At 40.4% G+C, this 12,627-nt stretch overlaps 1 protein-coding gene across 1 annotated transcript; it reads right to left on the bottom strand.

Moving 5' to 3' along the window:
- Positions 1–467: 467 nt before the first annotated feature.
- Positions 468–11,847, bottom strand: ndnfl (neuron-derived neurotrophic factor, like). The gene is made up of 4 exons (XM_030156914.1): positions 11,279–11,847; positions 8,287–8,530; positions 5,095–5,219; positions 468–2,579 (listed from the first exon to the last, which is right to left on the bottom strand). Exons 2-4 carry the CDS (start codon positions 8,463–8,465, stop codon positions 1,150–1,152), a joined length of 1,734 nt encoding a protein of 577 aa, XP_030012774.1. The 5' UTR covers positions 8,466–8,530; positions 11,279–11,847; the 3' UTR covers positions 468–1,149.
- Between the last annotated feature and the right edge of the window lie 780 nt (positions 11,848–12,627).

Genomic DNA, 12,627 nt, shown 5'->3' with positions numbered 1-12,627 from the left:
CGGCAAAACCCTTGTCCCCTAGGACAAAAATGCATTGTTGGGTCTCAGGAGGATAAATCAAAAAATAAGTCTGCCTCTCAGCTTTGGTATCCCACACAAACATAAGCTACTCTTTCTCCCACATTTGTCTTGTCTGAATCCTTACTGCACATATCCAAATACTTATTGAACCCACTATCGCTGGAAAATATGAACATTGATAAAGTAATGAATAATTCACCTGATTTTTAACTTTAATTTTAATATATTTTCCTTTTATTAACCTTATTTTACATTGAAACAGTGTAGTTTTTAATTTATATGAAGATCTTTGCAAATTTGGTTTTGACACTTTTACAAATAAAGTTTATTGTAATTCTAATTTATTAAATTAAATTGCTGCCTTTTGCTCAATGTGATTCAAATGCCCACAGTAAACAAAGTGAAGTGATTCCATAGTAAGAGTCGTAAACACATGCATCACTCTCACAATTTACAGATACCCTATTATTTATTGGTGCATTTTGAAGCAGCACAAGAATACATCAAAGACAATGAGGCAAGTCACTAAGTATTTTTCACTGCTTCATGCAAAAGCAGAACACAAAGATACACACTGACTTTGAACTAAGCATCTGTAGATTGCACCCATCTGTGTTTATAAGCCTGTGCAATATGCAGCACAAGAGATACACTGCACACCCCCCCATCTCAGATGTTATCCAATTATTGCCCCATCTGTTTCTGTTGCATATTTGGCACAGTCTCTGTTGTTTTTTATATTTACTTTCTGTCATCAAAAACCTCCACTGTCCTTTGTACTCAAACACAAAATAAGCACTTGGACAACTGGCACATCATTATCATGATCAACAATGAAAAACTAAATGACAAAAGCACAAGAGCTGTATTGTAAATGTTATGAACTTTTTGCTGGTGTGCAGATCCCTCTCATATGCTTTCCATCCACATCCTTCTCACTTGGATGGATTGTGCTCCTCATTGCTCCTGAAGAGGGAATACTTCCTTGTTCTGGTAACAGTCTCTTCACAACAGTACAACAGTCAAATGGCTTCGTTCTCATGGTCAGTCTTTACAGCATGTCCATGTGGTCAATGCATTTTCCCCTAAACTAGGACAGTCTGAAATTCTCCTGTAGGGGGCGGCAGCTCAGCAGTCCTTTCTGGTCTTCACCATCTTGCTTTTATACTTGATCGGGATCCCCCAGCGTCTCATTAGATAGACATCAAACACATAGGCCATCCCTGGCTCCAGGCCCCCGATCACAGCAGTGGTGACGGCCCGTCGGGGGTTGAGCTCCTGGAAATACTTGCAGAGAACCCTCTCTGTGTCAGAGCGGGACTCTGGCCCCAGACAGGGTGCAGTCAGAGCTAATGCCCCGCCAGCCTCCGCTTCGTAACTTCCCAACTTTCGTCGATACACACAGTATAGACTCCTTTCCTCGGTGCCCATCCAGGCTATGGTGACACTGTTGCACGTACGCAACCTGTTGAAGGACTTTATCTGCAGTGTGGATGGCAGAGATGGGACCCCCCTGCGGTGGTAAGCAGAGGAGGTCTGCATTTTGACTGAAGCCATTAGACCTCCTGGTAGACTTGGCTCTGGAACACTGGTCGTTCCTTCTCTCTCCAGGTGAATGAGATAAGAGGGGCTTCCCTGGAGCCAAATGTGCACTAAATCTGCTCCCACAGGCTGAGATGTCCACACCTGACCTTTACTAGACACAGTGACCCTGACCTTTTCACCTCCATCACAGCTCTGTAAAGTAAGCAGGCCGCTCTGCTGCCAGCCCCGCGGACGGAAGCTGAAAAACTGCTCTGAGTTGGAGCCTTTGTCACGGAAATTCACCCATCTCAGCTCCCCTTCTCTGAGAGTGGTGATCGCCGGTCGAGCCTCCTCATGTGTCCGCGCAAACGTCCCCTTGTAGGCCGCGCTGGTCCTGTTCAGCTTGTCGATCACAAAGACGTCAAAGTAATACTGGGTGTCTGGCAAGAGCTCAGAGACGGTGCAAACGCTCTCTGTGCCTTTACACACACACTGGAGCTCGGCATATTCATCAGCCAGTGAAGAAGTCTGTGGCTCTGGATAGGCGTCCCACTGCTGCCACCACCACTCTTTTAATATCGGCCACGCCGTCACTCTCCTCCTTTGTTCCTTCCTGTCCTCTATCTCATCCATCTTTCTCCTTATGTTCTCTTGGGCGGCACAAACACTGGGGTAGTTGTTCCTGGAGTTGACAAGAACACAGTAATCATAACTCTTCTGTGTGTGTGGAAGGCTGGTGAGGGAAACGCTGGGCGCCCAGCTGAGGGTGACGCTGGTCATTCCTACTCCGAGGGTGTGAACTCGGGGGTCTGCTGGGAGCTGTGGGAATACTCCTGAGGGTCCCAGGCCTTCGTGGAGGTACACTGTAGCTATGGTGTCCTGCTGTTTGGAGCGCAGCCTCAGGATGTAAATGGAGGCATGGGGGTAGGTGGGACCCATGTAACTGTCCACTGTGGTGCCTGTGAAGCTGTGTACTTTCTCCTCGATCCCTGGACCTCGCCACCAGACCTCAGGCATGCTCTTCTTAGTGCTCCCTGTGAAAAAAAAAACAAAAAAAACAATACTAATACAATGTTTCCTTGTGTCATTGGACACTCCAGATTCAGTGGTGGAATCCTTTACTTAAAGCTGCAATGCTCGATAGATTTTTAGTGTCACAGAGCAACACATCCATAATTATCTGTCAGCACATTGTCAAACTGCCTGAGAGAATATGAGACTTCTGCAACTACTCCATGACTTTTTTTTTTTTTCTCCCAAACTGTCAAAAATCTTAGCCAGTGATTTTGGTTAATCACAGGTGTTTTCAGACAAGTAGGTAATACGCAATAGTAGCTATAAGTCCAAAAAGCATGGAAAAGGGGCTTCACTTTCCTACAAATATATGAAATGACTGACATGTTTATTTTCTATTAATTTGTACAGGGAAGAGACAGCTACTGAAGGAAGGTGTGTATTCTCACATTCTTGTGTTTTTTTTCCCCACCAATTTCCTGCAGCTTTAAGTTAAAGTACTGATGCCACACTTTGAAAATCCTTCACTACAACTTCTGCATCCAAACTCTTACTTACATAATATCAGCAAAGTAGGAAAAGTAGAAGTGTTTTACCATTATATATGTTGCTTTTGGGTTATATTAGTGCTCCATTACTGTGTATGTTGCATTTTACAATTACTGTAGATGAGTGTATTTGAGCCACTTGACTACTGCCTTTTTGAAACACCAATGCAGCACATTAAATAAAATCATCATGTTTGTAACATTACTATCCTGTAAGAGCCACCATCAAATACTTCTCCTGTGCTCAGGCCTGTTTTCAGCTCTTTTGCAGCTCTTTTGCAACTAATTCAATGTTGTTGTTTTTTCTTTTTTTTTTTTTTTTTAAGAGTATCTTCGTTTTAAGAAGGAAGATAAATTTCTTTACCCATGAAAAAACAGAAAACTTGCTCCTTGTTTTTTTCTTTTTAATTTAGACACTGTAGATCAACACATTTTATATGTTTGCCACCAAGTTGTTCTTGAGTAAAAGTGGGGTTATGGACAAATATGAACAAATTATTTTGAGAGAGAACATTTGTCTTGTTTGTGTGGTCTTTTTCGTTTTTTACATTTAACTGTAATGTTTAGCTATATTTATCATGTTTGAAATTGCCATGCATTCAGAAGTACAGTGTGACATTTGGTTTCAGTACAAGCCAATCTACAGTGAACAATGAAGTGTGCACACATAAACACTGTGACTATGTACTTATGTTTTGTACCAGACTAATTTGTGAAATGTTTTCGAAGTTGTTTTTTTTTTTTTTTTTTTTTTTTTTTTTTTTCATGAACAACTCCTCTCCAATTAAATGCATGGAGAAAAGCCATCCTTCATCATAAAGTTACCGATGAACAAACAATGCATAAATAATAATAATGTCAACAGCCTCTTGAAAACGCCTGTCAGTATTTTCATTTATACATGAAGTGCATTCAGTCTGAAGTGCACTCTCTTGACAGACACAACTTGTAAATAAACACCACACCACATATTTTCACCGTTCATCTCTCCTCAGTCTGAAATATTACTCCTCAAATGAGACCAGATGTTACAGAATCAAAGTGAATAATTCAGGCTAGCAATGGGGACCCATGAGCTCAGGGTCTGAATGATTTATGTGTCATTTTGTAACTTCATAATGTTATTTTACCATGTCAAGAAACTTATTTATCTTCACTAACCTGGAGAAGTACTTACTCAACACACATTGCTCTTTCCAGATATATTTGTGTGTGTGTGTGTGTGTGTGTGTGTGTGTGTGCCTACTTTGGTTGAAAATAAGATTAAATTTGTTTTGCATAAAACATACATTGCCTTTACTTAATTAAATCATGTATTTTTGCTGCTCTGTGGACTTTTCCCTCTGAGTTTATTAGTTTGGTGTGGTAGGAGCAAAATATTACAGGCTAAATGTATTTAGTTTTTGTTCAACATTTTGATGAAAATTTTGTTCTATATATGTGTGAGGAAAAACAATGTCAAACTAAACCCTGATATGAAATTCATGAAAATGTGACTAGACCAGATACCATCGCCCTTGCCGTCTTCGTCCTTGTTAGATTTAGTAGGTGGCATTTGGGAAAACTCTATATTTTCCATGCTTTGAACTTGAACAAAAGGGTACAATGTGCTGATAGGAAGATGTAAGATAAAAGCAATATTGGACTTATCTTCCTTAGGAATTTCTAACGGAAAAACTTGGAGACATTGTTTTTTTTCCAGAGCACACATGCCATGGATGTGATGATTAATGGGATCCAATTAATGTCATAAAAAAGAAGAATAACCTTATCAACACAACCAACCTGCAAAAGTCTCAACAAAAACATATTTCAAGTATTTTCTATCATTCTAATTGTTCCTGTTCTGACAGGCTAAATGCAAAAGAGTTAGATTAGTTGCCTATGTCCTGCACTAAATCCACTGCTGTATTTGCCAAATGTTGCAGTGATGCTCAGGATACTTTGGTGTGTGACGGTGGAGGTTGTGGTCTTACTGTCCACTCACACTGCAGACTCTTGAGGGGTTTGTCCTTCAGTGTCCGGGCAGATAAACTCCATTCGATGGGCTGGTCACATGGGCTGACGGTCACTGACATGGCTGACGCTTTCTTCTTCAGAGTCAAGTATAACCTATGGAGGAATGATCAAATATAATGGAAAGATAAGGTATGATTTTCATGGCTACTGTCAACATAATAACACCTTTCCTCCTTTCATCTGCAAGACGATAGATGAAAAGACAAGATACTGTATCTTTCAGGACACTATGCAATATTCTTTCTTTTTTAGCTGATTTGTAGACACTCATAAAATGTAAAGATTAACAGCTTCAGTCATGTCCCTGTTGCCATCTTTCCATTTGCCTACGTGCTGATTAGTCACTTGATAGCAGATCAGAAGAGGTGACCTGAGAGCCACATGATAAGGCTGTTCTGACATTTTCAGATGGATATCTGCCTGTTTGCTGTAACTATCGGGGATCGTGCTTAGCATAGAAACAGTTATGTTCCTTCTTATGATCAAGTGTGTGCTGTTATGCGCATGTTGGATGATTGATTTGCATATTAGATTGCAGTTCAGTGATAACTGAAGGGCATTTAGCATTCACACTGCTGTGGTTTATGCTTATCTGTAAACGCAAACAACCACTGTCCTTAAACTCCAAAGTCAATGTTAAGTACCTCTACAAAGAAGCCTGAACACAACACTTTTTAGTCTCACAGTAAAAGTTTCTAAACACAGACTGCTCCATAGCATGTCACTTCTTCACGGCAAGTTACCTCACATGTAAATTAAGAAAGTTCAGAGTTATTTGTTAATAAATATTTATTCTCCTTCGTTACAAATGCCATTATTCATGATATCGTGCAGATGGCAGTTGTTTCCAAACAGATGTGCGACACTGTCATTCTCAAGGGCGCTGTGCAGCTTATTAAATAGAGTGATTAATTTTGGAATCAGTGTTTTCTCTCCGTTATTTGCTGTGCAGTTCTGCATGACTGCACTAGTGGACAGACTGCTGCACACAGGGAGACGCATTTCGCAATTTTCAGCTCCCAGTTTTAGAAGGAAGGCACTGGCACTGTGCTTTAGGGTTCAGGCCAAATGAGCTCCACTTCCTCTCATTTTCTCTACAGTGGTGCTGGATTGAGCCACTGTCTCTAAAAAGGTGGTTTGGAGATGACTGGTGAGTTGTTATTCACATTGGAGCAAGGGCAGATCTGATGATGACATCAAGGCTCAGTTTGTTTACAGGAAATGAAAAAATAATTAGGATTTGAATTAGAACAAAAACTTCTTGTAAGTCATGTAATAGTGTTTAGTCAAGGAGAACAAACCAGAGCAGCGTGACAGTGACATGCAAACTTAGCTTAGCTGAAATATGGTGACACACTTTGGGAAGGGAACTGGAAAGTTCTGTGATAATCTTTAAATTGCACAAAAGAAACTTTCACATCACCGTCATTTCATCCATTGTATCCAATATTGAATACAGCAGCTTTGAAAAGCTCTTTGGTGCTGAAAAATTAGCCTATTAATCAATTTGTTGATAGGAAATTAATGCACAGCAATTCACTGGATAACTCATTTATTAAAGATTCAATATACAATGTATAACAATCGCAATTGTATCATTATTAATGATACCAGTAACTGTTAAATGAACTGCAGTCAGCATACTTCTGGCTTTAATTGTCTGAAATTTGTCTTAGAGTCTTGGTTGTGCTGGAGGTTTATTGATATTGTTGGATCACTTCTAAGCTAATAGCAGTTAGTGCAGTGTATTGTTGCTGCTGTAGAAGAGCAGAAGCGATTCACCGAGGCGCTCAGAGAACAAGCACAAACATCCCATTTTGGTCTTTTCCTGGATATGTGACCTATGACCTTTCCAGATTAATTAGTCTACAGTTTGTTATGTTACTTTTCAAATTCTAACCTTGAGTCATCTTGACTTTGGCAAAAATCAGGTATATTCCTCCCTAGCTGTGGCAGATCACCATGACAACACAGTATAAACTATGGTGAAGACTGCAGCCATTAGCAATTTAAAGGGGCTGTATGTCAGAATTATGTTCCAAGTAATCATAAAATGGCCCTGAATGTCACCAGACATTAAGGAATCATATTCATTTCAAATACTGATATCACTGACAGTAGTAGTCCAGCCAGAATATTCATATTCAAAAAGCTCAGTGTCAGCCCCTAAATAATGTTTATGTTGTAATTTTGTTTTTTGGTCTGATGCTCCACTCATCACCTATCTTCCAATCACCAAGTCTGTAGCATTTTCCAGGTTGCCAGTTCCCACTGAGCTGCATTTTGGAACATTTCTGATCACAAATGTCTGACGTTAGTAAAGCGAAAATGCCTTTTATTGTTCCCAAATACATGGTGACAAAGTAAAAAAACAAAACAAGGATATGTATAGGAGATGCTTTTGAAACATGGAGACGGCTCCTTGTAATAGATGCTCATGCTGGATCTGGCAACCCCTAATCTGGGATACCACGCTCAACCGTGTTTTAAATGTGATTGCTGTACCAGTTTTGGCCATAAACCTACATACAACTTCTTTAACAATGGACGAAGATACAAATTAATGCTCTAAGTTATACAATATAAAATGCTGTATTTAGATGCTTTCAGGCAGAATGTAATTGTTCAGACTTCAGATCTGTGGTTGATTTATCAAGGTAATATATGTTGACACAGCAACAATTCCTGTTTCCATCATTATTAGTGTTGCCTTATCCTACTTGGGCCTTTGCTGAAGGTGATTCTAGAAGTTCCAAAAAAGTTGTGATGAGTTTAAGTGAGTCAAGCAGATACCAGCAGTGGAGCAGCAGCGTTATGAGTGAATGAAAAACTTAGTTAAGGTGATTTTGTCATATTTTGTGATACATTTCTACATTGGTAATTAAAAAAAAAAAAAAAAAATAATAATAATAATAATAATATACTTTTCCTTTTTCTTCATATTATTACACAAAGTAAAAATGAAATGTCTGTATCTTTTAAAAGTGGTACATTTTTTCTGTTTTCATAATGCTAAAGAGAATAAGTAGCATTGTGGGCTACTGTTTAGATAAAACAAGCAACTTTAAGACATGAGATGAGAGACTTTGCTTTGTTTTTCTTTGTTGCAGTATTAGTGGTTTGCTCTATCCATGTGCATATACCATCAGTGCTAACTTACCTGACTGTTCGTCCTTTGGGAAGAGTTACAGATGTGATCTTTCCTTCTGGTAGCCATGTAGTGGGACGAAGTGGCACCTCATTCTCAGGTGCAAGGGCTGAGTGCACCTGAGGCCAGGAAGAGCCAAAAACCAGCACCAAAACTGCACTGAGACACCACCACAGGGACACGGGTTCCATCTTTTGACTGTATCTTTGACACTTTTACTGTCCTCAGTCACCACGTCTTGGCTTATTCCCAGGATCTAAAAACGCATGTTGGAAAGAAAGGTCAAGAACATTAATCAGACCCCATTAACACCCCCCCCCCCCCCACACACACACACACACACACACACACACACTAATACACTCAAACAGTTACATTTCCACTGTACCATTCACAGACACTAAGGAACTCTAGCAGATGATGATTCATTGATATGAAGAAACATCCTATCCTATTCAGACAGAATTATTCATGCGGGGGAAAAGAAATTGCCACGCTATATTACTCTGAAATGTGTGTAGCACAACTTGACACTCACTGTAAAAAATCATCTATCGCACCACTTTTCAAAGTGTGAAGAGGGTTGCTAATATCACTCTGAAGTTGACGACTTTACATCTACATTTCTATTTTTAGTTGGGGAGTTCAAATGGGTCTGTTCTCCAAATATCTTTCATCATGGGTATTAGCTGCTATTTTATTAGGATAAAGTGATGCCATGCAGATGTGTGGATAAGTACACAAACAACACCTGGAGGTGCTCCGATAGTCAAATACCCAGATGCCGCAAAAAGGAACTTATATCAGATTTTCACCTCTTTTTTTTAATCTGTCTCCCACCATCTGTCTCTTTTATTTTATTTCCTTTGCACTTTAGTCCTTCACTGTGTTTTTTTTTGTATTTTCCAGAGTGTGTATTTATATATGGGTGTGTAATTTTGTGAGTAGTTGTGCATGCACCTGTAGTTACAGCAGCTACAATGATTATAGGCCTCAGTATTCTCCTTTTTCCCCAGAGAAAACACATTTGTTCAAAGTCACACAGTCTTCACAAACACCAACCCCCCCTTCCTCTAACAAGGTGTATTATGTCAGTGCTTTGCCCTATAGATCAGATGACAATCACAGTGGAACCACGGAGGCGGCTGCAGAAGATACATCTGAGTCTTTTGGGCCCTAGGACGCTCTGAGATCCAAACTCGCAAACTGTCGCACAGCTACAAAGTAGTGCAGAGGCGCCTTCTCATTATCCTTGCACAGAAAGAGGGGAGTGAACGACCCATAAAGCTTTAACTGAGAGACATGCAGCGCGAGAGAGGCAGATTGAAATAGGGAGGGAGGGAGGGAGGAGAGGAAAGAGGAGGCTGGGGAAGGGAAGGGAAGGGAAAGGAAGGGAGGGCTGTGGAAATGGAGAGCAAGAAGAGGAGGATGTAGGATCCTGGAGTAATTAGAGGGAGAGCGACGGAAGAGAGGAAAAAAGAGAAAGTGCAAGTGAAAAATGAGAAGGTTGGAGATAGAGAAGAAAAACATTATTGCAATACAAAAAGGCTGCTATTAGTTGGGTTGTTTTAGCCAAGACACATGAAGCTGATTGGTGTTTCCTTGTGAGATGTGCCACATATTAAAGGACAACCTCACACTCCCCCTCATTCAGTCTTGATATAGAAGAGACACAAAAAAGCTTGGCATGCTTGTTTCTTCAAAACCTACCCACTGATAAAATATGCATATGGCTCCTCAGCAAATTATGGCCAATTGAATTTTCATAAGGCAAAAAGGCTGGGTCTTACAGAGAGAGGGAGCTTAGTGAACTTAACTACCGCCCTCTATAAATAAATACACACTCCCCTTTAAACACAGGAGCTCATGACTTTGATGGTCCCGCTCACTCGCTGCTCAGCTCTTTTTTTTTTTTTTTTTTAGATGAGTTGCCTCTTTCCATTCACTCACGTTTATCCTAGACTGTGCACTTGCTTGGATTTATTCTGGATTACGTACTGGTTTCAATGAAAGATTTTTTTTTTTTTTTTTTTTACAGCGTCCTCTTTTCTTCGTTTTCTATCTTCAACTGCTTTTCTCTTAATGTGGCCCTCTCAGATTTAGGTGCAGGCTTGGTTTCAGAGGCACAGGTTGAATGCTGGGTGTTATCTGTCCTCACATTGTATAAGCTATCTTCTATCTCCCTGTGCTCTGGCAGGACCATCTGCCTTCTGTTATCTGTGGGCAGGGACAGATTAAATGGCATGGGGTGGTCCCTGCAGGATCTGTTGTCCCCCCAACTACTGTGGGCAAAGAACTGGCCCGTGGTTCATGGTGGGGGTTTATGAGATGATGGCAGGGTAACATGCAACGACAATGGAAACTGATGGGATTTTACGGCTGATTTTCTACCTCTTTTCATGCATATTTTAATGCATGAACCTTTTTTTTTTTCTGTCCTTTTCACTTTAATTGTCCATTCATGGCTCACTCTTTTCTTTCTCCACATATTATATTTTCTTCCATGCACTCTCACAAACACACTTTTAAACAGAATCATGCTCTTTGGAAAACACACTGTACTTTATATTGCTTTTTCTGTAATTACTATCAAACTCTAGAGTAATACTTCTATTTTAATAGGCACAAGACTTATTAAAAAACACAAGAAGACTAAAGATTTAAAACAGACAGATACCAGGACAGAAAAATATGCATGAAGAAATAGTCAACCTTTCATGTTTTTTTTTTTTTTTTTTTTTTTTTTCAATGTATTCTGCACCAGCAACAAATGAAAAGTACCCTTTATCCATTTGAGCTTTTTTTTTTTAAATCCTCAAGAGACCACACACACACACACACACACACACTCACGGAAAAGAACTGATCCAAAGAAACAAGTTGCTGAGTTACGCATCCAGTGGAAATCCGAGACACTGACGCACACACACACACACACACACACACCTAAGGACACACACATGCTCTGCAAGGACAACAACATGCATGCGTTTATCCCCCTTACCTTCTCTCAGTGCAAGCTCTCCCTCTCTTGCGCAGGGAGTGAGGGATGGGATCAAATGAGAGAGGGAGTGAGGACGGAGGAGGAGGAGAGGGGGATGAGAGCCGGTCGCGAGGAGAGGAGGAGCGACAGCAGGTTGTTGTCGGGTGTTCCACTGACTCCGTCTCCCATGGGTTGCTTGCTGCTCCCTACTTGGAGGAGGTGTCTCTTCAGAGCTCAGGTGTCCCTTCAGGGCTGTCCCAGCAGCTCCTACCAACCCGGTGCGAGTCTCCCCCTGACTCTGCGTCCTCTCGGTCCCTCGTGGTCCTCCTCTCACTCTCCTCACTCTTTCTCCGTCTTGCCTTTCTCACTCATTCACACGTGGAGGCTTGCCCTGTTAAACACTCTGTGAATGTCATCCAGTCAGTGAATCTTCATCCTCTTTTTTTTTTTTTTTTTTTTTTTCTTTTTTTCAGCTTTTTTACTACTTCTTCCACCCTGTGTTTACCTCCTCTGGTTGTGAACAGAGCTCACTTGCAATTCAAATAAGTTCATGTGTGATTGTGTGTGTGTTTGTGTATCTGTATGTGCAATCTGAGAGTGAGGGAGTGAGTGGGTGAGTGTGAGGGGGCTGACAGTGAGGTCATTGAATGGGGGTGGTGATGAGGAGAGAGAAAGAGAGAGAGAAGAGAGAGAGAGAGAGTGGAGAGCAGTGTTAGGGGAAGGGGTGGTGATGTAAAAGTTAAATACATTAACCATTCTCTGGCCTGTCTGATAACATCTGTACTAACCAATTGTGCAGACGGCGTTTTTAGAGGTTACACTGTCTTTGGATGCTTATCTGTTGTCCAATCAAGGTCCCAGACTTGCTTCTAAATGAACATGTTTAAATGAACGAGTGTACCTTTCAAACAATACATTGATTTATGCAAATATTCTTTGTGCATGCACTGGCTACCTTTCAGGAAAAAAGCAAGTTACACTAAGAACGCAGGGGAAAGGCATGTGTTTAACAGCCCATGTATTTTAACGGGAATGAACAAAATAAATACAAAACATGCACATCATCACAGTTCTCATATATTACAAAAACTTTACTTTTGTTACAGGTTAAAGTTGTAATTTTAGGGAATATTGAGTTTCAGTGGTTTCAAACATGAAAAGTCTTTAATCCTTACAGACTTAAACAACTGCTAGTGACCAAAAGCATCTACTGATATAAAAATGTTTTTCATAATTTTTGAACCACAAATCCTATCAATACTTTAATAAATAATTCAGACAAAATTTCAACTTTTCAGCAGCATCACATATGACCCATTTGAACGGTCACAGGCTCCATAGTGAACATAGAAACACCATCATCTTCTGCA

This window comes from Sphaeramia orbicularis, chromosome 15 (genome assembly GCF_902148855.1).
Source record: "Sphaeramia orbicularis chromosome 15, fSphaOr1.1, whole genome shotgun sequence".
Taxonomy (NCBI): Eukaryota; Metazoa; Chordata; class Actinopteri; order Kurtiformes; family Apogonidae; genus Sphaeramia; species Sphaeramia orbicularis.
The sequence above is the reverse complement of the archived record's forward strand: the minus strand, read 5'-3'. Positions and strand labels throughout refer to the sequence as shown.

Coding starts and splice junctions, on each gene's coding strand:
- ndnfl (XM_030156914.1), bottom strand. CDS start 8,465: ATGGAACCCGTGTCCCTGTGGTGGTGTCTCAGTGCAGTTTTGGTGCTG. Junction 5,220..8,286: donor CCCAAAGGACGAACAGTCAG/GTAAGTTAGCAC, acceptor ATTCCTCCATAG/GTTATACTTGACTCTGAAGA. Junction 2,580..5,094: donor ACCCCTCAAGAGTCTGCAGT/GTGAGTGGACAG, acceptor TTTTTTTCACAG/GGAGCACTAAGAAGAGCATG.